We start from the raw sequence: 27,495 nt of genomic DNA on the forward strand, positions 1-27,495 counted from the left end.
TATTTACGTAAAAAAAATACATAAAGTTGTATTAGGAAAGTTGTTTGAAATGTTTGGATCAAGATTACAGGTAACTTATTAGATATTTTGTAGTCATGTTGCGTGAGTTGGAACCGGGGTTTTTCTGAATAAAACACGCCAAATAAATGGACATTTTGGAGATATAACGAAGGAATTTATCGAACAAAAGGACCATTTATGATGTTTATGGGACATATTGGAGTGCCAACAGAAGAAGTTCTTCAAAGGTCAGGCATGAATTATATCGTTATTTCTGAGTTTTGTGTCGCGCCTGGCGGGTTGAATTATGATTGTCATGTGTTTGTTTATTGGGGTGCTGTCCTCAGATAATAGCATGGTTTGCTTTCACCGTAAAGCCTTTTTGAAATCTGACATGGTGGCTAGATTAACAAGAAGTTAAGCTTTAATTTGGTATATTGCACTTGTGAATGTATGAAAGTTAAATATTTCAAATAATTTTTGGGGAATTTCGCGCTCTGCCATTTCACCGGATGTTGTCGAAACATTCCACTAGCGGAACCTCTAGCCGTAAAAGGTAAATATGTTGATTGATAAGTCACACAAGCCTTAACAATCAAGCATTGGGCTAGATGGTGATTTGTATTTAATAGGTATTATAAAGATGTACATGTATATTTTTTCTTTAATCAAGTTACATTTAGAAATACGTTTTGTATTTCAGCAAACTGAGTCTGTGGACGTCTGAGCAGAGTAACATGATCAACGGTACAGATGGCAGTGCCTTCCACCCCCTGCTGTCCAAGAAGGAGAGACTGTACATCTTCAGTCCTGACCTGTGCAGGTAGGCTACAATACAGAATCTTACAGATCAGAACAGAACAGATGTCTCACTAAACTGTATGTCCAAGGTCACTAAAATGCACACATTTTGACAGGGTGGGGTCAATTCCATTTCAAGTCAAGTCAGGAAGTATTGCTTTTAAATGAGGAAATTGAATTGACCCCAACTCTGCTAAACAGTATGTCAAATGTCAGTGTTGAATATATACAGTTTTACTTTGGTAAATGGATCCCACAAGAAAATTGTAAGGAGGCTGAGCCAGTGCTATAGCAGCCTGTCACATGCAGGAATCCATGCAATGAATTATTGCTTTTATGCTTCTTGTTTTATGTTCATTGCATGGATTCCTGCATGTGACAGGCTGCTATAGCACTGGCTCAGCCTCCTCCTAAGAAACTTAGCACTGTCTCCCATTTCAACCTCCAACACAATGTGTCTGGAGAGGTCCTGATACACAGAGTTGGAGTTTAATAAAATAAGCTTTCGTTTTCTATCACACTCTAACAGATCAGCAATGTGGAAATAACTATTTCCATCCCAGAAACTAAAATCTTGTTGGACAAATCCAGGTAGTGGCTCCTGGTTTAAGTCAAATGTATTACGTTGGTGCCTAATGAACATGACCCAAGACAAGCATCATGATTCCACTATTTATAAGGCAATGCCTATATATAAAAAATATTAGGATCAGTTTCACTGTCAGAGTTCAGCCTCTCCATTCACCAGGGCATGCTGAGAATAGTGTGAACATCTTTAGCTCACAACAGCAATCAAAACAATCAATCCATAATACATGAATTGCTTCACTCATATAGTTATTAACATACTAAACTCAAATCAATCCTTCAGTTTTAAAAATCATTCAGTTTCCAAATCATAATCCAAACCAATTCATTATCCAACCAAAATGTAGAATGACATTGCTCAGTGATAGGACCAATCACTTAAAACCCTCAATTTAAAACACATCGACATTGGCAGAATGTACATTTATATTAACATACAGTATAATTATCCTATAATTCTAGTATTAACTTTCTTATCATGATTATAATTACAGATCAGTGTCCTAATATATTCTTCATCTAAATGACTATAATTTTAGCAGTGTGTAGAGGGATGGCCCATGATAATGTCGCAATTTCAATGTCTCACCTGAGCCACCACCACCTTTACCACCCATTACGTCTTGTCCATTTATCAACCAGTACACCAGCAACATAAGAGAAGTTTCACATTTTTAAAATAAAGTGGTGATCCTAACTGACCTAAAACTGGGAATTTCTACTAGGATTAAATGTCAGGAATTGTGAAAAACTGAGTTTAAATGTATTTGGCAAAGGTGTCTGTAAACTTCCGACTTCAACTGTATCACTCAAGGTGTGTAAACTTCAATCTAAAACCTCAGAGGACTAGTACCTCCCCAATAATTTTGACACATGACTCCCAATGTGAGTAATGTGTAAAAAAAAAACAGTACTACTGGTTAAAAAATAAAACAAATAATTTCAAATAACAAAATCGAATTAGCATCACTACCCTTAATAACTCCATTAAGAAAAATAATTGTACCCATACGGTCATAGCAAAATAGACTTAATTAAGACAGCCTACCCTTAGTCAAAGGCAACACCCTCTCCCTCTTCACATTGGTCCAAATCACAAATATGGCTAAGAACAAACTTCATCATAATTATCAATATTACAAATGACCTTCAAATCAGTATTACAAATTACCTTAACTTCATTATCCAAATGGCTTTCCAGTGAGAGTGATCAAACCACACAGGAAAGTCAGGACAGAGGTCAGAGGTCATACAAACCCTTCAAATAAGTGTTTCTTACTATATTAGACTAATTAATAAAAAACGGTGAAACATTTCATACATTTCGTATCCCAGGTTTCCAGTAAGTTTCCAGTACATGTCTTATCAAAAGAATTCACATGTTCAATTAAAACTCAGAAAATAATAACTTCAGAAAAATCCATGTGTGTGTGTGAGTGTGTCCCTTTAAGATACCTTGGCACAAAGACAAACAGAAAACTCACTAAACCCAAATGAAAAAGAACACTCACAATAAATCAAACATAGTATTTTAAAAACACCAACAAATAGTCATAACAAGTGTGTTGTGTGTGTGTGTGGGTATTTGCAAATCTTAAGGTAAAAACAAACAAAAATGGCCAGACCTTATTTAATTTGGTAGTTTATGGTCTCAATCTCATGCACTGCTCTCCCCACGACCATAAAAAAATTCAATTTCATTAGCATTCTCTATACTAATATCATAATCAGTAACCCAAATGTTTACACACATTGTTTTATTAAGAATTAGAGAAGAGCTGATGCACTATGTCCCACATTGGCAAAATGTCCTTTGGCAATGACCAAAGGATCAAGTCAACTGGATGTACCAGTTTTGGGGTCAATTCCATTTGGAATTTCTGTTTAATTCCACATTGGAGGAATGTTAATCTCTCATGAAAGATAAGTATATAAATGTAAAGTTAAATAATGTTAAAGATCTAGTTGTGGATTTCAAGATTAGAGGAATGTAAACGACTTAATGATCATCTGGAGTTATGATTAGGGTTTTGGCCAATTCCGTTTAGAACGTCAGTTTATGTCCTGAGTTAACTTAATTGAAATTGATCAGAAACCTGGGTACCAGTACCCCAGGAATCTCCAGAGGTAATTTCCCCTGTGGGTGACTTGTTGTGGGTGACATGACCTGTGACCCCTGACCTCTAACCTATGCGTGTAAATTGGATTTAGGGTCTGTGGGTAGAAGCAAGTGTAGTTCAACACATGTTCACCACTACACAGCTTTCTGAAAGATGAGCTCATGTCTCAGACAATAAAGAGCATTGTTGTAGGTGGCCTACCTGAAGGCCTGACAGTCAGACCTGGGTTCAAGTACTATTTGTAATAATTTCAGATACTTTAGCTGGGCTTGATTCAGCTTGCCTGGCATAATGGAACCAATAGAATAGTCACAATCGCCTCCAAGCAGGTTAGAACAAACTTTCAAAAGATTTGAAAAATTTCGAATACTATTTGATCCCTGGTCTGCTTACAGTATCCTTCCAGCTTTGGCTTAGACTGTGTGTTGTCATTCATCTTTTCTAAACCCCACAGAATCCATGGCCATGTTTACAGTATGGTGCCTACAACAGTATCTTATTGTCTAGTGCACTGCAGTTCACTAGCAAAATGTAACACTTTTCACTAGGGGGAATGCAACACATAATATAATTAAAAGACTACCCTTACTGTTGGTGTGGCTCCATTCATTCATATTAGTCCAAATGTGAGCGAGATAGTTCCGCAGATATTATGAGCTGTATTAATTTAAAACATTAGTGGGGAATGCTCTAAGTGAATATTGTGTTTCTTTTTTATGATCATGTTTTGTAATATAGTATTTTATTGTGTTTTATATTGATGTGTGTGTTTTGTATTGTGCAGGTCTCATTTGAAAAAGAGAGAAGGTGTCAATATGACACCCTGTTAGACAGTACATTTTTGTTGTGATCCTCAGGTCCATCTTCATGGAGTTTGAGAAAGATGTGGAGGTGAAGGGACTCCCAGCGTATCGTTTCACCCCTCCTCGTGACGTGCTGGCCAGCAAGGAGGAGAACCCAGCCAACGAAGGCTTCTGTGTCTCCCCCAAAGAGTGCCTGGCTAGTGGAGTGTGTAAAAAAGGTAGTTAGCTCCAGCTCTCTACCTCCACCTCTTCTCTCTCACTGTAATTCAGATCGGTGTAGTAGGCCCTATTCCATTTCAATCAGGTGTGTTCAGGGAACCAATTGGGATATACACACTCCAGAACACAGACACACTTACATGCACGCACACACACACACACACACACACACACACACACACACACACACACACACACACACACACACACCATGTGATACAGCTGCACCATCGAGAGCATCCTGATCGGTTGCATCACTGCCTGGTATGGCACTACAGAGGGTAGTGCGTATGGCCCATTACATCACTGGGGCCAAGATTCCTGCAATCCAGGACCTATATAATAGACGACGCGCCAAGTCTTGGACCAGAAGGCTCCTTAAGAGCTTCCACCCCCAAGCCATAAGATTGCTGAATAATCAAATGGCCACCGGACTATTACATTATCTATGCATAGTCACTTCACCCCTACCTACATGTACAAATTACCTCTAACCTGTACCCCCGCACACTGACTCGGTACCGGTACCCTCTGTATATAGCCTCGTTATTGTTATGTTATTGTGTTACTTTTTATTATTTTTTACTTTAGTTTATTAGGTAAATATTTTCTTGACTATTCTTGAACTGCAATGTTAGTTAAAACTTAAGGATCTGCCCCTTTTTTTAAAACTAAACACTTTAAAGTTTGTGGAAATGTGAAAGGAATGTAACAGAATATAACACATTAGATCTGGTAAAAGATAATACAAAGAAAAAAACCAACCAGTTTTTTTGTGGTTTTTTTGTACCACCATGTTTGAAATGCAAGAGAAAGGCTATAATGTATTACTCAAGCCCAGGCGCAATTTAGATTTTGGCCACTAGATGGCAGCAGTGAATGTACAACGTTTTAGACTGATCCAATGAACCATTGCATTTATGTAGGAAAACAAAATGTCACGACTGCCCAAATGTGCCTAATTGGTTTGTTAACCTGTTGGGGATAGGGGGCAGTATTTGCACGGTCGGATGAAAAACGTACCCGATTTAATCTGGTTACTACTCCTGCCCAGTAACTAGAATATGCATATAATTATTGGCTTTGGATAGAAAACACCCTAAAGTTTCTAAAACTGTTTGAATGGTGTCTGTGAGTATAACAGAACTCCTATGGCAGGCAAAAACCTGAGAAGATTTCATACAGGAAGTGGCCTGTCTGACAAGGTGTTGTTGTTCTTGCTTCTGTTTATTGAAGAGTCAGGATCTTAGCTGTAACGTGACACTTCCTACGGCTCCAATAGACTCTCAGAGCCCGGGAAAAACCTGAACAATGTCGAGGCAGCCCCAGGCTGAAACACATAATCGCCTTTGCCAAGTAGCCGATCAGAGGACAAAGGGCTTAGGCGTGTGCCCGACTCGACCCCGTGCTGTATTTTCTTTCGGCTGTTTACCTAATTGCAGATTCCCGGTGGGAATATTATCGCTTTTTTACGAGAAAAATGGCATAAAAATTGATTTTAAACAGCGGTTGTCATGGTTCGAAGTACGGTAATGAAATATTTAGAAATCTTTTGTCACGAAATGCGCCGTGCGCATGACCGTTATTTACCATTGGGATAGTGTCTAGAACGCACGAACAAAACGTCACTGTTGGAACATAAATATGGATTATTTTGGACCAAACCTACATTTCTTATTGAAGTAGAAGCCCTGGGAGTGCATTCTGACGAAGAACAGGAAAGGTAATCAAACTTTTCTAATAGTAAATCTGACTTTGGTGAAGGCTAAACTTGGTGGGTGTCTAAATAGCTAGCCCTGTGATGCCGGGCTATCTACTCAGAATATTGCAAAATGTGCTTGTGGTTGTTGTTGTTGTTGTTGTTGTTGGTTTGGTCCCAAATAATCCATAGTTATATCCAAATAGCGGCGTTTTGTTCGTGCGTTAAAGACACTATCCGAAAGGGTAAATAAGGGTTACGCGCCCGACGCATTTCGTGACAAAAAAATTCTAAATATTCCATTACCGTACTTCGAAGCATGTCAACCGCTGTTTAAAATCAATTTTTATGCAATTTTTCTCGTAAAAAAGCGATAATATTCCGACCGGGAGTGGTTGTTTTCGTTCAAAGAGAGAGAAAGTAAACATGGTGTCAGCTCGGGCACGCGCGCCCCAGCCTCATTGTTCTCAGATCGACCACTTACAAAATGCGCTAATGTTTTTCAGCCAGGGCCTGCAAAACCACCATTCAGCTTTCTGGCGCCTTCTGAGAGCCTATGGGAGCGTTAGAAAATGTCACGTCATGCACAGTGCCTCTTCGCTTGACATCATGGGAAAATCAAAAGAAATCAGCCAAGACCTCAGAAACAAAATTGGAAACCTACACAAGTCTGGTTCATCCTTGGGAGCAATTTCCAAATGCCTGAAGGTACCACGTTCATATGTACAAACAATAGTACGCAAGTATAAACACGATGGGACCACGCAGCTGTCATACCGCTCAGGAAGGAGACGTGTTCTGTCTCCTAGAGATGAACTACTCTGGTGTGAAAAGTGCAAATCAATTCCAGAACAACAGCAAAGGACCTTATGAAGATGCTGGAGGAAACGGGCACAAAAGTATCTACACTGCTCAAAAAAATAAAGGGAACACTAAAATACACATCCTAGATCTGAATGAATGAAATAATCTTATTAAATGCTTTTTTCTTTACATAGTTGAATGTGCTGACAACAAAATCACACACAAATAATCAATGGAAATCCAATTAATCCAACTTTGATGTAATGTCCTTAAAACAAGTCAAAATGAGGCTCAGTAGTGTGTGTGGCCTCCACGTGCCTGTATGACCTCCCTACAACGCCTGGGCATGCTCCTGATGAGGTGGCGGATGGTCTCCTGAGGGATCTCCTTCCAGACCTGGACTAAAGCATCCGCCAACTCCTGGACAGTCTGTGGTGCAACGTGGCGTTGGTGGATGGAGCGAGACATGATGTCCCAGATGTGCTCAATTGGATTCAGGTCTGGGGAACGGGCGGGCCAGTCCATAGCATCAATGCCTTCCTCTTGCAGGAACTGCTGACACACTCCAGCCACATGAGGTCTAGCATTGTCTTGCATTAGGATGAACCCAGGGCCAACCGCACCAGCATATGGTCTCACAAGGGGTCTGAGGATCTCATCTCGGTACCTAATGGCAGTCAGGCTACCTCTGGCGAGCACATGGAGGGCTGTGCGGCCCCCCAAAGAAATGCCACCCCACACCATGGCTGACCCACCGCCAAACCGGTCATGCTGGAGGATGTTGCAGGCAGTAGAACGTTCTCCACTGCGTCTCCAGACTCTGTCACGTCTGTCACATGTGTTCAGTGTGAACCTGCTTTCATCTGTGAAGAGCACAGGGCACCAGTGGCGAATTTGCCAATCTTGGTGTTCTCTGGCAAATGCCAAAAGTCCTGCACGGTGTTGGGCTGTAAGCACAACCCCCACCTGTGGATGCCGGGCCCTCATACCACCCTCGTGGAGTCTGTTTCTGATCGTTTGAGCAGACACTTGCACATTTGTGGCCTGCTGGAGGTCATTTTGCAGTGCTCTGGCAGTGCTCCTCCTGCTCCTCCTTGCACAAAGGCAGAGGTAGTGGTCCTGCTGCTGGGTTGTTGCCCTCCTACGGCCTCCTCCACGTCTCCTGATGTACTGGCCTGTCTCCTGGTAGCGCCTCCATGCTCTGGACACTACGCTGACAGACACAGCAAACCTTCTTGCCACAGCTCGCATTGATGTGCCATCCTGGATGAGCTGCACAACCTGAGCCACTTGTGTGGGTTGTAGACTCCGTCTCATGCTACCACTAGAGTGAAAGCACCGCCAGAATTCAAAAGTGACCAAAACATCAGCCAAGAAGCATAGGAACTGAGAAGTGGTCTGTGGTCACCACCTGCAGAACCACTCCTTTATTGGGGGTGTCTTGCTAATTGCCTATAATTTCCACCTGTTGTCTATTCCATTTGCACAACAGCATGTGAAATTTATTGTCAATCAGTGTTGCTTCCTAAGTGGACAGTTTGATTTCACAGAAGTGTGATTGACTTGGAGTTACATTGTGTTGTTTAAGTGTTCCCTTTATTTTTTTGAGCAGTGTATATCCACAGTAAAATGAGTCCTTTATCGACATAACCTGAAAGGCCGCTCAGCAAAGAAGAAGCAACTGCTCCAAAACCACCATAAAAAAGCCATACTACATTTTGCAACTGCACATGGGGACAAAGATTGTACTTTTTGGAGAAATGTCCTCTGGTCTGATGAAACAAATATAGAACTGTTTGGCCATAATGACCATCGTTATGTTTGGAGGAGAAAGGGGTACGCTTGCAAGCCGAAGAACACCATCCCAACCGTGAAGCACAAGGGTGGCGGCATCATATTGTGGGGGTGCTTTGCTGCAGGAGGGACTGGTGCACTTCACAAAATAGATGGCATCATGAGGATGGAGAATTCTGTGGATATATTGAAGAAACATCTCAAGATATAAGTCAGGAAGTTAAAGCTTGGTCGCAATTGGGTCTTCCAAATGGACAATGACCACAAGCATACTTTAAAAGTTTTGGCCATCACAAAGCCCGGATCTCAATCCTATAGAAAATTTGTGGGCAGAACTGAAAAAGCGTGTGCAAGCAAGGAGGCCTACAAACCTAACTCAGTTACACCAGCTCTGTCAGGAGGAATGGGGCAAAAATCACCCAACTTATTGTGGGTGAAAGGGTGCTTGTGGAAGGCTACCCGAAACGTTTGACCAATCGGTTGGGGCTGGGGGCAGTATATTCACGGCCGGATAAAAAACGTACCCGATTTAAACTGGTTACTACTCTTGCCCAGAAACGAGAATATGCATATAATTAGTAGATTTGGATGGAAAACACTCCAAAGTTTCTAAAACGGTTTGAATGGTGTCTGTGAGTATAACAGAACTCATATGGCAGGCCAAAACCTGAGAAGATTCCATGCAGGAAGTGCCCTGTCTGACAATTTGTTGTACTTCTGTTGCATCTCTATCGATATTACAGCATCTGTGCTGTTACGTGACACAAACATGTTAAATGTCAGGAATTGTGAACAACTGAGTTTAAATGTATTTGGCTAAGTTGTATGTAAACATCCGACTTCAACTGTATATGTTCCAAAATGACACCCTGGGTGCCATTTGGGACAAAGTTCTTGTGTTATGAAGTCTTTTGCGTTTCAATGCTAATGCCCACTCTCTCAGGTGACTGTGGCTAGCATTTTAGTCACACCACCACTCACGCAAACTTAAAGCAAATCAAATGTATAAAGTGCATTTAGAATTGCAACACACTTTGCATTAAAGCAGTAATAGAAGAACATAGAAATGGTGTTTGCCCCACTTACCTGACAGGGCAAGCTGTTCCACAACTCTCTATTAATAGAGAATGCCCCCCCGCCTTGGTTCTGCATCTCGGAACCTGGAGCAGAGCGCCCTCACTGGATTGTAAGGAACAAGCATGTCTGTCAGATAAGAAGGGGCATGCAGTGCCTTAAAAGTTAGTAGTAAGATCTTAAAATCGAAATTCACACTGATGCTTCACAGACAGCCAGTGTAGTGCAGATAGAACTGGAGTGATGTTCTAGTGTTGGTTATAATCCAAGCTGCAGTGTTCCGTACAAGTTGTAAGCTTCTAATATTAGAGTCTGAGCAGCTGGAGGAGGAGGGCATTATATTAGCCTAGAATAGATTAAATAAATGCACTGACTTGTTTTTTGGTATCTGGCTGGGAGATGAAGTCTAGAAATGTTCCTGAGATTGAAGTATGTTGTTTTGGATATGCTTTTTATGTGGTTGTCAAAAGTTAGGCCGGGGTCAAAGGTAACATCAAGGTTTTTAACAACCATGTTTGGTGTAATAAGGCAACCATCAATATTGAGAGTGAGGTCTGACACTTTGTAAGTTTCTTGTGATCAAAAAGCATCATTTTCGTACATCAAAGTTTAAAAGCAAGAAGTTGGCTGTCATCCAGTGTTTACATCTGGTGATGCAAGTCTCAAGGTAGGCTGACTGTAAAGCATTGTCTGGTTTAAAAGATAAATACAATTGGGTATCATCAGCGTAGAAATGTTGTTGTGCTTACTAATTACATTACCAAGGGGAAGCAAGTTCAAAGAAAATGAAAGGGCTCCAAGCACAGAACCTTGGGGAACACCACATTCAACCTTGGAACCTTCAGATTAATGATTGCGCATCTGAACAAATTGATACTGCTAGGAAACGTATGATTTGAACCAATTGAGAACCTGTTCTCATAGACCAACCAAGTCTTCTAGCCTGTTAGTGAGAATAGCATGATCAATCGTATCGAAGGCAGCACTTAAATCTAAAAGAACAAGAATAGGGACGTGACCAAGGTCAACGACAGTAGTAGGTAAATTACTACCTTGACAAGTGCAGACTCAGTCCTGTGAAATGGTCTACAACCAGAATGGTATGTTTCAAAGGTACTGTGTGAATGAAAAAAATATGTCAGCAGCTGGGCTACGGCTTTCTCTAGTATCTATGAAAGGAAACGGAGATTTGAGATTGGCCTATGGTTTTTTCGTTTTTAGGCCTATAATATTGTTTTTTAAGAGGTCTAATTACAGCCTATTTAAGAGATTCAGGGACTATCCCCATTTGGAAAGATGTGTTCTTTGACTAGCTTCGTGAGTATAGGGTCAATTTGGCAGGTGGAAGACTTGGAGTGCATAATAAGTTCAACCAAGTCAGGGGTGTTAAACAATCCAAAATAGCTGTGATCTCCTCATACTCCTGTAGGGTTTGTGGCATATCAGATGACTTCATTGAGATTTTAGCTCTAATTGCAGTCATTTTCCCATTTAAAAAAATCATAAAATCTAGGTTAGAAAATGCTCAGGCAGGCTGGGGCCTGCTTCTATTTGAGACTGGCTACAGTGCTGAAGAGAAATATAATCTTTGTTTTTCATCTATTAATTTAGGAGTAGGATGCATGCACAGATCCTAGGGCTTGCTTGTAATCAGTGATGCTGTCTGTCTTGCCATGCCAGCCAGCATACTTCAAGCTTGGAGGAATGCTATTGTGGTATTAATGCTAGAATCTATAATTTCTGGGAGGAATTTATGAGGCGGCTAAAATAAAATCCAGGTTCAGTTCTAGGGCGGACTATCAATTGAATTTCAAAAGTTCTAAGTACATGGTCTGAGAGTACAGGATTTTGAGGAGAAACTGGTACATTTAAGATATCAATACCATAGGATAGGGCTAGATCTAGCGTATGGCTATGGCAGCGGGTGGGCACAACACATTCTGAGCAAAGACAAAATACTCTAAGAGAGGAAAACGCTATTCCCAGGGCATCACTGTTATTGTCCACATGTACATTAAAATCACCTATAATTACTATTTGGTCATATAGGATTACAAGGCTTGATAAGAATTCAGTAAATTCTGGCAAAAACATAGTATTAGGACCAGATGGTCTGTAAAATCATTCAAGTAGTATTTTGCCTTAAGCATGGCATAGTTCAGAGTGAGTACCACAAAGTAGGAAAAGTAAGTAGCAGCAGTAGGTTTTAAACAGAGTCTGGGCTCTTGTATGATGGCTATCCCACCACCTCTTCCTGATTCACTAGATTTCCCATTGGAGATGCCTCATTTAGAGCCACATACTCATCAGGTCTCAGTTAAACTCATACTATCCATCTTTTTTTTTTTAAATAACCTTTATTTAACTACGCAAGAGAGTTAAGAACAAACTCTTAATTACAATGACGTCCTACACCAGCCAAACCCGGACGACGCTGGGCCAATTGTGTGGCTCCCTATGGGACTCCCAATCACAGCTGGTTGTGATACAGCTTGTATTCTAACCAGAGTGTCTGTAGTGACGCCTCTAGCACTGAGATGTTGTGCCTTAGACTGCTGCGCCACTCGAGAGCCTGTTAGTACTAAGTTCATTTACAGTATAAGTGCAGCTTTAGGACTGAGAGATCTAATAGGCCAAGTCTGATAAATTGTTTAGTGCCTGTAGCTGAGATGTGATGAGTCTGAATAGTAATAAGGTTACTCACATTTGATCCAGGCTGTTTTTGTTGTCTTTGAAGTCTTTGTAGTCTGGGTCTGGGGTATACAGGTTGGATGGAATGAATCAAATCGGATTTGTCACATGCGCCGAATATAACAGGTGTAGACTTTAACGTGAAATGCTTACTTACAACAATGCAGTTTTAAGAAAATAAGAGTTAAGAAATTATTTACAAAATCAACTAAAGTAAAACAATTTTTAAAGTAACAATAAAATAACAATAATGAGGCTGTCATGTTCGTCGTAAGGATGGGACCAAGGCGCAGCGGGAATGTGAATACTCACCTTCTTTATTATGAAGAAAACCAAAATAAACACTTAATCAAAACAACGATGAGAAACAGTCCTGTGAGGCACACAGCTACACATGGAACAACTACCCACAAATCCCATGGACAAAACACCCCTATAAAATAGGACCTTCAATTAGAGGCAATGAGAAACAGCTGTTTCCAATTGAAGGTCAAACCAATAAACTAAGCATAGAAATAGACTAACTAGACACAGACATAGAAATAGACTAACATAGAACATTGCCCAACAAACCCCGAAACACACTAAACAAACACCCCTTGCCACGCCCTGACCAAACTACAATAACAAACAACCCCTTTTACTGGTCAGGACATGACAGTAGCCCCCCCTCCCCCCAAAGGTGCAGACCCCGGATGCACCTCAAACAAAAAACACAAAAAATAACCCCCAAAACAAAAATAATCCCAAACTAAAGGGAGGGAAGGGAGGGTGGCCACCGTCACCGACGGTTCTTGTGCTACACCCCCCCTCCCCAATCCTCCTACTATGGAGGTGACTCAGGCTCCGGCCTTAGTCCCCAACCTAACCTGTCCACCCCCGCTGAAGGCTCAGGGCTAAAGCGCGTCACTGGAGACCTCGGGCTGAGGCGCGTCGCTGGAGACCTCGGGTTGATGCGCGTCGCTGGAGACCTCGGGCTGATGCGCGCCGCTGGAGACCTCGGGCTGATGCGCACCGCTGGACACCTCGGGCTGATGCGCATCACTGGAGACCTCAGACTGGAGAGCGACTCTGGGAGCTCCCGGACTGGAGGGCGACTCTGGGAGCTCCCGGACTGGAGGGCGACTCTGGGAGCTCCCGGACTGGAGGGCGACTCTGGGAGCTCCCGGACTGGAGGGCGACTCTGGGAGCTCCCGGACTGGAGGGCGACTCTGGGAGCTCCCGGACTGGATGGCGACTCTGGGAGCTCCCGGACTGGAGGGCGACTCTGGGAGCGCTGGACTGGAGGGCGACTCTGGGAGCGCCGGACTGGAGGGCGACTCTGGAAGCTCCGGACTGAAGGGAGACTCTGGCTGCGCCGGTTCCGGACTGTAGGGCGACTCTGGCTGCGCCGGTTCCGGACTGTAGGGTGACTCTGGCTGCGCCGGTTCCGGACTGTAGGGCGACTCTGGCTGCGCTGGTTCCGGACTGTGGGCCGTCTCTGCAGGCTCCGGACTGTGGGCCGTCTCTGCAGGCTCCGGACTGTGGGCCGTCTCTGCAGGCTCCGGACTGTGGGCCGTCTCTGTCGGTTCTGGACTGTGGGCCGTCTCTGTCGGTTCCGGACTGTGGGCCGTCTCTGTCGGTTCCGGACTGTGGGCCGTCTCTGTCGGTTCTGGACTGTGGGCCGTCTCTGTCGGTTCCGGACTGTGGGCCGTCTCTGTCGGTTCCGGACTGTAGGACGTCGCCGGAAGCACTGGACGGGGCACTGTCGCCGAAAGCTCTAGACGGGGCACTGTCGCCGGAAGCTCTAGATGGAGCACTGTCGCCGGAAGCTCTAGACCGGGCGCTGTCGCCGGAAGCTCTAGACGGGGCGCTGTCGCCGGAAGCTCTAGACGGGGCACTGTCGCCAGAAGCTCTAGATGGGGCACTGTCGCCGGAAGCTCTGGACGGGCACCGCGCACTGAAGGCCTGATGCGTGGGGCTGGCTTGGAGGTGCCAGACTATTTACACGCACCACAGGGCTAGTGCGAGGAGCAGGAGCAGGACGAACTGGACTGGGCTGACGCACTGGAGGCCTAGTGTGTGGGGCTGGTACCAGAGGTACCAGACTGGAGACACGCACCTCAAGGCTAGTGCAAGGAGCCGGAACAGGACATACTGGACTGGGCTGACGCACTGGAGGCCTGGTGCGTGGTGCTGGCTTTGGAGGCGCCAGACTAGGGACACGCACCTTAAGGCTAGTACGAGGAGCAGGAACTGGATACACCGGGCCATGAACAAGCACTGGAGGTCTGGAGCGCACAGCCTGCACCACCCGTCCTGGCTGGGTAGTCACAGTAGCCCTGCATGGACGGAGTGCTGGCACAGGGCGAACTGGGCTGTGCAGAGTCCCTGATGGCTGCCGTGCGTAGAGCAGGCGCAGGGTAGCCTGGGCCTAGGAGACGCACTGGTGGCCAGATGTGCTGCGCAGGCATACTCCTACCTGGCTGGATGCCCAGTCTAGCACGGCACTTACGGGGGGCTAGTATCGCTCGCACCGGACTGTGCGTGAGCATGGGCGAGATTTTGCGCACTTCCGCATAGACCGGCGCTCTTCTCCCCGCCAAACGCTCCCCATAATAAGCACGGGGAGTTGGCTTAGGGCTCACCCTTGGCCCAGCCAAACTACCCGTGTGCCCCCCCCAACAAAATGTTTTGGGGGTGCCTCTCGTGCTTCCGTCGTTGGGCTCGCTCTTCGTACTGTCACCGTTCCTCCCTCGCTGTCTCCACCTGTTTCCATGGCAGGGTCTTGTCCCCTGCCATTACCTCTTCCCATGTCCATGACGTCCTCCACTCCCTTCTTTCCCGCTGCTTGGTCCGTTGGTGGTGGGTAGTTCTGTCACATTCGTCGTAAGGATGGGACCAAGGCGCAGCGGGAATGTGAATACTCATCTTCTTTATTATGAAGAAAACCAAAATAAACACTAAATCATAACAACGATGAGAAAACAGTCCTATGAGGCACACAGCTACACTTGGAACAACTACCCACAAATCCCATGGACAAAACACCCCTATAAAATAGGACCTTCAATTAGAGGCAACGAGAAACAGCTGCCTCCAATTGAAGGTCAAACCAATAAACTAAGCATAGAAGTAGACTAACTAGACACAGACATAGAAATAGACTAACATAGAACATTGCCCAACAAACCCCGAAACACACTAAACAAACACCCCCTGCCACACCCTGACCAAACTACAATAACAAACAAAAAACTTTTACTGGTCAGGACGTGACAGAGGCTATATACAGGGGGCACCGGTACCGAATCAATGTGTGGGGGTAGAAGTTAGTCAAGGTAACTGAGGTAATAAGTACATGTACTGTAGGTAGGGGTAAAGTGACTCAGCATAGATAATAAGCAGCGAGTTGCAGCAGTGTAGAAAAAAAGGGGGGATGTCAATGCAAATAGTCCAGTTAGCCATTTGAATAATTGTTCAGCATTCTTATAGCTTGGGGGTAGAAGCTGTTAAGGAGCCTTTTGGATCTAGACTTAGCAGAGAGAACAGTCTGGAGTGGCTGGAGTCTTTGACAATTTTTGGGGCCTTCCTCTGACACCGCCTCGTTTATAGGTCCTGGATGGCAGGAAGCTTGGCCGTATACACTACCCTTTGCAGCGGCTTAGGGTTGGATCAAGTCTGAGTGCTTCTTGAAGCCTCCAGTTGGGCAGCTGTGGTCATGAGAAGATCCGGAAGCTCATAGCTAAATGGTCAGCGGAGGCGGTGGTCAGAGGTGTTGGTCAGGTCAGCACGTGCAAGGGCAAGCAGGTAGGCAGGCAGCTCGATGTCATCAGGGTGTATCCGACGTCTGCAGATCCTTTATTGGGACTCTATGATGAAGTTTGAGCTCTCCACAGAATACAGCCCACTCCTTACTTCAGAAGTATCCTCCTGAGCAATGAAAAAGCTGTCCCAATGCCAACTCTGCATGCATATCCTCGTCTTGGATCACCATTGGCAAAAAACAACTCAACGTCAGTAGGTGTAATTCTAATGAAATCACACACTGGCTAACAAGCATTAGCTAGCTTGTTGACAACACTGGTTTTCATACATTTATGGGCAGGAATCCAATTCATGATATCAAGACTAGATCTGCACTCCTTTAGCTAATGAGAAATAAAAAGTTTGCATGAAAATGATTAAATATGTACAGAATTTACATGAGTTCTCTGCCTAGGCTGCCACTTGGCACCATGGCAACTATAGAACCTATAGAATGACTAGCCGTGCTCAGAAGGGAAAGGGACAGATCCTATCACAACAGTATTTCAAGGACAAAGCCTCCTTCATTGAAATGATGTGGAAACAACGTTTATTCAACCAGTATGTGCCCAGTGGGAGGTCTTTTCTCAGTAAGCTGGGAAGTTAGAGGCCAACTATTGTTTTGTCTTAACCCTTTGTTGTTTTGTTGTTGCTCTGGTGAATGATAACAGTGCTGCATATTTAGGACCCTACCCCCTGAGAACTACACTGTTCAGGATGTGGTTTTATTGGTATTGTGACTCATGAGCCATCTGTGTGTTGATCTAGTATTAGCTGCATCTCAAGGGTTTGTTTCTTTTGCTGTCCATTCACATTTGACATATTCCGCTAATATATTGCAAACAAGAGGATCCAATCGCATTTCATTACTTCCTCAATGAGCTTGAACAGCCTCTCTTTTTTCTCGTCATCAGAGTTTCAGAGGAGGAAGGGGAGGACCATCCTCCTCAGTGAATTTCATACTTTTTTTTATTTTAAAACATTTAAAAAGTTATCATTTTTAGATAAACTATACCAAATATAGTCACGTCACCAAATAATTTATTAAAACACACTATTTTGCAAAGAAGGTCTACAGTAGCCTCAATAGCACTCTGTAGGGTAGCACCATGGTGTAGCCGGAGGACAGCTAGCTTCCGTCCTCCTTTGAGTACATTGACTTTAAATACAAAACCTAGGAAGCTCATGGTTCTCACCTCCTTCCATAGACTTACACAGTAATTATGACAACTTCCGGAGGACGTCCTCCAACCTATCAGAGCTCTTGCAGCATGAACTGACATGATCAAAGAATAATTAATGTAGTGCTCAAAGTATAAGCTACAGCTAGCTAGCACTGCAGTGCATAAGATGTCGTAAGTAGTAGAAAATAGTTGAACAGTTTTGAACAAATTCATTTTTTCATAAATGAAGGAGAAACAGGAGAGAAATATAGAGAGAGAGAGATTTTTCGGTTTCACTTACTTAGCTAGCAAATGCAGCTAGCTAGTTAAGCCTACTGAAACACCCTGCAGGGTTGCTATGTTAGCTAGCTGGCTATGACTATCCAACACAACACTGGAACTCTTCTAAGTTAAGGTAAGCTTTTGGTTTTACAAATGTATTGCCACTGGGGCACGCCGGTGTAACTGCTTACTGACTGTACACTGTAATGTTACTGCATGATTGTAGCAGGTTTACTAACACGTTAGTTCTATTAGCTATGACATTATTTTAGCTAACATGGTGACAACGATGTAGGCTGTGTGTAGCGGTTTGACTTGGAAAGGTTTTTTCGCCTGGTCACATATGTATTCATTCTGCCGATTCTGTTGAAAATATTTCTTAAACAGAAGCAAACGGAACAAAACGGCGATAAACGTACCTGAATTTGTCCAATAGAATCTATTGTTTGCAACTGTTGGACTAATGATTACACCCACTATCAGCTAGATACAGGCAATAGTGTGTAAGGCGGTATTGAATGTCACTGTCTGTCCATGTGTCACTGTCTGACACATCAAATTTGTCTCTTGACCTGTGTGCACTTACGTTGTAAACTTTCATTCATAGGCTAGGTTTTAGCAACCTCATGATGGGTATAGGGAAAATTTGAGTATCATGTAGTAGCCTAAACCTATCGCTGTTTCTTTTAACTGGGTGAACGGAATATGAATGACAGTCATCCAATATGCTGTAATAGAAATAAGGCCATGCTCATGACAAAAATGTGGCACTGAAACTGCACTGACCACCACTGCTCTCCAGGTGCTCCAGTGGTTGTGTCCTTCCCTCATTTCTACCTGGGCAAAGAGAAGTACACTAACGCCATTGAAGGACTGAGTCCTGTGAGAGAGCACCACCAGACTTACCTGGACCTGAACCCGGTACACTACCCTCTAGTGTTCACTTCTCTGGGGGTCTGCCCTAGAGTAGAATAGATAATCTACTTTAAAATGCATTGTTCCACTACCTAGTGTTACATTTGTGGAATAGAGAATTACACCAACTGTAAAATATTAAATACTGTTCCTAAACTACCAGCCTATATTTATTCATGTTTAACCTAGACATAAATCATGTATCTAGTACATTGAGCGTTATACCTGCAGTTCACTTGGCTCATTAAAAGTGTGTATGTGTTATTCTACACTTCCAGACCACTGGTGTTCCTATCCGTGCCAGTAAGAAGGCTCAAATCAACATTCTCATCAACAGAATCTCTGGCTTCCCGTGAGATATCACAAATCCACAACCACAACCAAGTTCAAATAGCTAAAGGCTTTTATTAACTTTGTTTCTATATGATTTCCTTCCATTGTTTAATGATTTCCATCTCACAACCACCAAGTTCAACTAGCGATATACTCTTTATTATTTCTATATTATTTCCTTTCTTTGTTGAATGATTACCTTACAATCTCTTCTCCTTCACAGGAAAACCAAATCCCTGAATGAGACTATCTTCCCTGTCATGTTTATCAATGAGGTAAGAAGATCACATCAACTACACAAAAACATACAACTTTGGGAGAATATAACATTTAATTTCAGAAAATAATGTTTTATCTGAGCATTGATCGCAAATTTGCAATGACAACTTTGTCTTTTCGATTGTACTGTATCCCTTTACAGAGCATTGTGCTGTGAGTGACACCCCCAGATAGTACAGCCGTGGCCAAAAGTTTTGAGAATGACACAAATATTAATTTTCACAAAGTCTGCTGCCTCAGTGTCTTTAGATATTTTTGTCAGATGTTACTATGGAATACTGAAGTATAATTACAAGCATTTCATAAGTGTCAAAGGATTTTATTGACAATTACATGCAGTTGATGCAAAGAGTCAATATTTGCAGTGTTGACCCTTCTTTTTCAAGACCTCTGCAATCCGCCCTGGCATGCTATCAATTAACTTCTGGGCCACATCCTGGCTGACAGCAGCCCATTCATGCATAATCAATGCTTGATTTGTCAGAATTGGTGGATTTTTGTTTGTCCACCCGCCTCTTGAGGATTGACCACAAGTTCTCAATGGGATTAAGGTCTGGGGAGTTTCCTGGCCATGGACCCAAAATATCGATGTTTTGTTCCCCGAAGCACTTAGTTATCACTTTTCCCTTATGGCAAGGTGCTCCATCATGCTGGAAAAGACATTGTTTGTCACCAAACTGTTCCTGAATGGTTGGGAGAAGTTGCTCTCGGAGGATGTGTTGGTACCATTCTTTATTCATGGCTGTGTTCTTAGGCACTCCCTTGGCTGAGAAATAACACCACACATGAATGGTCTCAGGATGCTTTACTGTTGGCATGACACAGGACTGATGGTAGCGCTCACCTTGTCTTCTTCGGACAAGCTTTTTTCCGGATGCCCCAAACAATCGGAAAGGGGATTCATCAGAGAAAATGACTTTACCCCAGTCCTCAGCAGTCCAATCCCTGTACCTTTTGCAGAATATCAGTCTGTCCCTGATGTTTTTCCTGGAGAGAAGTGGCTTCTTTGCTGCCCTTCTTGACACCAGGCCATCCTCCAAAAGTTTTCGCCTCACTGTGCGTGCAGATGCACTCACACCTGCCTGTTGCCATTCCTGAGCAAGCTCTGTACTGGTGGTGCCCCGATCCCACAGATGAATCAACTTTAGGAGATGGTCCTGGTGCTTTCTGGACTTTCTTGGGCGCCCTGAAGCCTCTTCACAACAATTTAACCGCTCTCCTTGAAGTTCTTGATGATCCAATAAATGGTTAATTTAGGTGCAATCTTACTGGCAGCAATTCCTTGCCTGTGAAGCCCTTTTGTGCAAAGCAATGATGACGGCACGTGTTTCCTTGCAAGTAACCATGGTTGACAGAGGAAGGACATTGATTCCAACCACCTCCTTTTGAAGCTTCCAGTCTGTTATTCAAACTCAATCAGCATGACAGAGTGATCTCAAGCCTTGTCCTCGTCAACACTCACACCTGTGTTAATAACCTGTTATGGATAGGGGGCAGTATTTTCACGTCCGGATAAAAAACATACCCGATTTAATCGGATTATTACTCCTGCCCAGAAACTAGAATATGCATATAATTATTAGCTTTGGATAGAAAACACTCGAAAGTTTCTAAAACTGTTTGAATGGTGTCTGTGAGTATAACAGAACTCATTTGGCAGGCCAAAACCTGAGAAGATTCCAAACAGGAAGCGCCCTCTCTGACCATTTCTTGGCCTTCTTGATCATCTCTATCCAAAACAGGGGATCTCTGCTGTAATGTGACACTTCCTACGGCTCCCATGGGCTCTCAGAAGGCGGCAAAAAGCTGAATGGTGGCTTTGCAGGCCATGGCTGAAAAACATTAGCGCATTTTGATAGTGGTCGATCAGAGAACAGAGACTGGAGGCGCGTGCACGAGGCAACCCCATGTTTTTATTCTTTCGTCTTTGAACAAAAACAACGACTCACGGTCGGAATATTATCGCTTTTTTACGAGAAAAATAGCATAAAAATTGATTTTAAACAGCGGTTGACATGCTTCGAAGTACGGTAATGGAATATTTAAAACATTTTTGTCACGAAAGTCGTCGGGCGCGTAACCCTTCGTCACCCTTGGATAGTGTCTTGAACGCACGAACAAAACGCCGCTATTTGGATATAACTATGGATTATTTTGAACCAAACCAACATTTGTTATTGAAGTAGAAGTCCTGGGAGACACCATTCAAACATGTGCTTCCATTATGCTTCTGTTCAGAATAAATGTAAACATATTGTTTTTGGGGAAGCTCTCTATTCAGCTCCTGTAAATATGCATATTCTCGTTTCTGGGCAGGAGTAAAAATCAGATTAAATCGGGTACGTTTTTTATCCGGCCGTGAAAATACTGCCCTCTAGCCATAAGAGGTTAAGGTGTTACTCACATCAGCTATGGAGAGTGTGATCACACAGTCGTCCGGAACAGCTGATGCTCTCATGCATGCTTCAGTGTTGCTAGCCTCAAATCGAGCATAGAAGTAATTTAACTCATCTGGTAGGCTTGTGTCGCTGGGCAGCTCGTGGCTGTGCTTCCCTTTGTAGTCTGTAATAGTTTGCAAGCCCTGTCACATCCGACGAGCGTCAGAGCCGGTGTAGTACGAGTCAATCTTAGTTCTGTATTGACGCTTTGCCTGTTTGATGGTTTGTCGGGGGGCATTGCGGGATTTCTTATAAGCGTCTGGGTTAGAGTCCCGGTCCTTGAAAGCAACAACTCTACCCTTTAGCTCAGTGCAGATGTTGCCTGTAATCCATGGCTTCTGGTTGGGGTATGTACGTACGGTCACTGTGGGGACGATGTCATCGATGCACTTATTGATGAAACCAGTGACTGATGTGGTGTACTACTCAACGCCATCGGAAGAATCCCGGAACATATTCCAGTCTGTGCTAGTAAAGCAGTCCTGCACATTAGCATCTGCGTCATCTGACCACTCCTTTATTGACCGAGTCACTGGTGCTTCCTACTTTAGTTTTTGCATGTAAGCAGGAATCAGGATAGAATTATGGTCAGATTTGCCAAATGGAGGGTGAGGGAGAGCGTTGTACACTTCTCTGTGTGTGGAGTAAAGGTGGTCTAGAGGTTCTTTTCCTCTGGTTGCACATTTAACATTTAGATTTTAGTCATTTAGTAGACCCTCTTATCCAGAGCGACTTACAGTAGTGAATGCACACATTTCATAATTTTGTTTTGTTTTTGTACTGCCCCCTGTGGGAATCGAACCCACAAACCTGGCGTTGCACACACCATGCTGGCGTTGCAAACACCATGCTCTACAAACTGAGCCACAAGGAAGGCCAGGGCCACATACTGATAGAAATTTGGTAAAACGGATTTAAGTTTCCCTGCATTAAAGTCCCCGGGCCACTAGGAGCGTCGCCTCTGGATGAGTGTTTTCCTGTTTGCTTATGGCCTTATACAGCTCATTGAGTGCGGTCTTAGTACCAGCATCGGTTTGTGGTGGTAAATAGACACCTACGAAAAATATAGATGAAAACTCTCTTGGTAAACAGTGTGGTCTGCAGCTTATCATGATATACTCTAACTCAGGTGAGCAAAACCTCGAGACTTCCATAATATTAGATTTCATGCACCAGCTGATGTTCACAAATATAAACAGACCGCCACCCCTTGTCTTACCGGAGGCAGCTGTTCTATCTTGCCGATGCAGCGTAAAACCTGCCAGCTGTATTTTATCCATGTCATCGTTCAGCCACGACTCGGTGAAACACAAGATACTACAGTTTTTAATATCCCGTTGGTAGGATATTCATGATCGTAGTTCATCTATTTTGTTATCCAATGATTGTACGTTGCCTAATAGGACTGATGGTAGAAGCAGATTACCCACCCGCCGTCGGAGCCTTACAAGGCATCCCGACCTAAGTCCCCAATATCTCTGTGTCTTTCTCATGCGAATGACAGGGATTTGGGCCTTGTCGGATGTCTGAAGTAAATCCTTTGCATCCAACTTGTTAAAGAAAAAATCTTTGTCCAGTACGAGGTGAGTAATCGCCAGTAATGTCCAGTACGAGGTGAGTAAATGTCCTGATATCCAGAACCTATTTTGGGTCAAAAGAGACGGTGACAGAAACATTATGTACAAAATAAGTTACAAATAACGCAAAAAAACACACAATTTGTTAGGATGCAGCCATCTCCTCCGGCGCCACTGGACAACAAATACTGTATCTGAAAGATGAAAGATTATGATCCTGAAAAGCTCTTTTGTCCAATGTCTTGCCACTAATATTGTACTCTGTAACCTCCCTCCCTCCTCTCCTTCCACTCTCTCGCTCCCTCCTTAAACTCTCTCCATCTATAGATGACAACAAAGGAGGACACATCTTATTCTCCTGTGAGCAACAAGGAGGGTGACGAAAAAAATGTCAGGACCAACATTGACATGACTCCTATTATTGAAAAGTCTTGAGGAGGGAATGGGACATGTTTTGTTGTTGTTGAGATTCACAGATCTACTGTGTGTGAGTTGCTGTTCAGAGTTAAATTGTTGCCTCTGTGCCTCAAAGTTATAGTCTTGATCAATGTGACACTAGTTACACTATTATTGTGATATCTCCCCATTTGTTTGTTTGTTTGGATCTCGTTTAACCCACAATGGAGGCTATTCTTCCAAGAGTCCTGTAATATTGGTTAATAATACACGTGACCCTTTGACCTGCTGTTTCAGACATTCTCTAAAAGTTAAACTGTTTTATACCTGTTATTTACTTCTAATCTCATTGTAATATAATGTAAATAAAAATACAGTATTCCTTCTGCCCCTGATTGAATGGATGAAAACAGTATGGTGGAGGGCTAAGTAAAGCCATCGCTATATTGCATGATTAGAGATGGCAAGGGAAGGGAACATGTTTTTTGAATCCAGCTGATCACTATGGTCCAGTTTCCCAGACACAGATCAAGCCTAGTCCTTCTCAATGGATAATCTCCAACGAAATAGCTTTTTAGTCCAGGACCTGGCTTAATCTTTGTTTGGGAAACCAGCCCTACTCCATGTGTGTGTCCTAAAGGTGTATGTATACTCATTCAGGTACTATGCTAGGAACTATGCCCCTTGTGCATCATGGGATGGATTAAAATGTAGTATTATTCTCTACCCATAAGTGTCAAAGAAGATCAAGGAAGTGGTAAAATGCTCTATTGAGCAACGAAGGCTAAACAATTCATGCAATGAGGATGTCCTTTTTATGAATTTGGATTCATATTAACACTGCAATTTTTTAAACGTCCTAATTATTAGATTTCTACTGCTTATCACTTTTGTTAATGCACTGATTAAATTGATCGTTGGTTGGTTGAATACGTTCAAATATGTAAGGAACAAAAAGGAAATCTAACTATGTTCATAAAAATATGTTACAGAAAATATCTCTGCTCATACCTAATACATAGGTCACCTTCACTATGAACTTGTAAGTGGTGATATGGTTGGAAGTGAGTGTCACGTTGGTATGAAGAGATTCGGGAGACAGGCGCAGGAATGCGTAATAGTTTTTTTTATTAAGCCCAAATTACGTCGTGCCGTGTAAAGGCACTGGGACGAAGACCAAACAAACACGTAACGCAACACAGGGTAGAAACCCAAAACAAAAGAGCGAGGAGTACCTCGAATAAATAACACACGGACACAATGATTAACACACTGGACGAGACCCGTAATCATCTGCGCAATCCACAATGGCACGAAAGCCAAAACACACAGCACAGGTACTCACACGCACCAACGGACATAGTAACAATAAACGACACCACCATGGTGAACAAAGGGCACATACATACAAATACAATCAGTGGGAATAGGGGCCATGTGTGTACAATGAAAGTTCAAGAGGGATCCGTGACAGTGAGCATTTTTAAGTGTTATGTATATGACATTTGAAATGTTACATCTGCCTACATTGCTTAGGTGAGTGTGGTGTCTAAAATGTGTCATCCTACTACAGCCTGCATTGTATCTCTGCAGTTCTATGAAACTACCATATCATTGGCTTATTGTTGCCATTGTGGACAAGCTAACAAACCTATTTCACTGTACACACTGTAAAATAAGGACAGGTTCTGGACTGAAATTGCTGAACAAACTGAGGCTTGACATTTAAGACAATTATCCTGTGCCATATAGTGTGGGGTAAATTTGTCTAAAAGTAAACAATAAAGGCTATGAAAATCTATAACTTGAAGATCAGATTCCTCTAGAATGTATTTACAGAATAGTGTTTTAGTTTGGCCAATAGAATAGAGTGTGTCCCAATGTGCATTTCTGTTAGACAGGAAGTTCATATAGTTCTCATTCCAAACGTCGTAAATTGTTGTATCTGCACGAACCCAGTCTTTACTAAAATCATCCATACATCAATTGTCTTAAAATAATTTATTTACTACACTAAGTAATTCACAGAAAACATACAAACAGTAATTATCATCACAAAGAATTGGTAGAGGAATGTGCCCTTGTGGGCTAAACAGGCATGGCGGCCTGTTGAATAAAGGGTCATAAACGGTCAGCTGAGGAGGCACACAGAGTTCATTAATAGTAACAATTGATATGCTAATCCTTTGTACATGAACGCTCACTCATTCGGGAACAACTGCAATCAATATATATTTACGCTCAGTGTGTCGTCGGGATCCTTGTTGGAGCGTCGTTCTGTTGGAGAGTTCTCTCTCTCTCTCTCTCTCGGTTAGAATGGATCTTTCAAAGCGACATTCATTAATGTCGTTATAGAATGGATAATCCATACAATCTCCATTGATTGGATATCATAAGTGTAAACCGTAGGTCAAATGTTGGGACGCTTCACCACTAGGGTACGCTCCTCCCTGGGGCTGAAGCCACATGGGATTCACTCCCGTCAGTAATGGGTTTTACTGAATGTGCTTTGCTAAAGCAGATTTTACTGATTCATCTATTTATGATAAATCAAACCTGTAAAGGCTATCTGGGAATTAACTTTGAATTACCTGAGAGGTTGCTTCATCAAGGTTAATATGCAAAGTTTAAGTTGTCTCATTTAGTTGGAAGAACCTAGAAAGGTGTGTTCGGCAATTTAAATAAATAAATTGAATGAGGCAATGATACCCAAGCAATTCAGATTGCGGGGTTATCATAACAGTAATGTAGTTTAAATGTTTAGGGTACATTCACCACTATACTTTCCCTTAAGGCCGAAGCCTCATGTGATTCACTCCCGTCAGTAATGGGTTTTACTGAATGTGCTTTGCTAAAGCAGATTTTGCTGATTAATCTATTTATGATAAATCAAACCCATATAGGCTATCTGGGAATTCACTTTCAATTAACCTGAGAGCATTGCTTCATCTAAGTTAAGTTTGGAAAAAGTTAATCATGTCTCATTGTAGACGCCCAATCAATTTTGGATATTATTTAAAAGATCCACTTGAAAAGGTAAATCTGGCAATTTCACTTGTTAGTTAAATTGAATGAGACGTCATATCCAGTCAATTGCGATTGTCTGGATATCTTACCGTGATCCACGTTTGGATTTCCCCTAGAGATGTACTGGCAATTCTTCACCACCAGGGTATAGAATGCTGAAATTAAACGGAAGTACAAAGGTCGGACTTCCGTCGCGCTAGCGGAGGAATTTTAAACGTGGTACGGGGAGGGGAAAATGTTCCCTCTCTGTTAGCTTGCAGTAATGCTAAGCTCTTCCTAACTTTGTTCAGGAGTATCACTTCCAAGCACCAAAATAGGGTCCTTTCACAATGGAAAGGGTGGGTTTTCTAGTGACGTCTCACCTTAACCCCATTCAGCATATTCTGCTAGCATTTATGTTGACCGGAGCGTCACGGTACTTAACCTCTCTGGCGCATGTGGGACGAACTCGTCCCACCTACGTAACAGCCACTGAAATCCAGTGGCGCGATTTTTGAATCGTTAGAAATACTATTACTTCAATTTCTCAAACATATGACTATTTTACAGCTATTTAAAGACAAGAATCTCGTTAATCTAACCCCACTGTCCGATTTCAAAAAGGCTTTACAACGAAAGCAAAACATTAGATTATGTCAGCAGAGTGCCCAGCCAGAAATAATCAGACACCCATTTTTCAAGCTAGCATATCATGTCACATAAACCC

General features: G+C 42.9%; 1 protein-coding gene across 1 annotated transcript in view; it reads left to right on the top strand.

Moving 5' to 3' along the window:
- The window catches only part of LOC115160242 (lysosome membrane protein 2-like), a 53,072-nt gene that overhangs the window by 24,755 nt on the left and 822 nt on the right, over nt 1-27,495 (top strand). The window contains exons 5-10 of the mRNA XM_029710624.1: nt 704-823; nt 4,367-4,530; nt 18,627-18,745; nt 19,018-19,091; nt 19,296-19,347; nt 23,294-23,325. Coding sequence (XP_029566484.1) covers nt 704-823; nt 4,367-4,530; nt 18,627-18,745; nt 19,018-19,091; nt 19,296-19,347; nt 23,294-23,325 — 561 coding nt within the window. The remainder of the gene's footprint in view (nt 1-703; nt 824-4,366; nt 4,531-18,626; nt 18,746-19,017; nt 19,092-19,295; nt 19,348-23,293; nt 23,326-27,495) is intronic.

The sequence above is a fragment of the Salmo trutta genome, chromosome 23 (assembly GCF_901001165.1).
Source record: "Salmo trutta chromosome 23, fSalTru1.1, whole genome shotgun sequence".
Classification (NCBI taxonomy): domain Eukaryota; kingdom Metazoa; phylum Chordata; class Actinopteri; order Salmoniformes; family Salmonidae; genus Salmo; species Salmo trutta.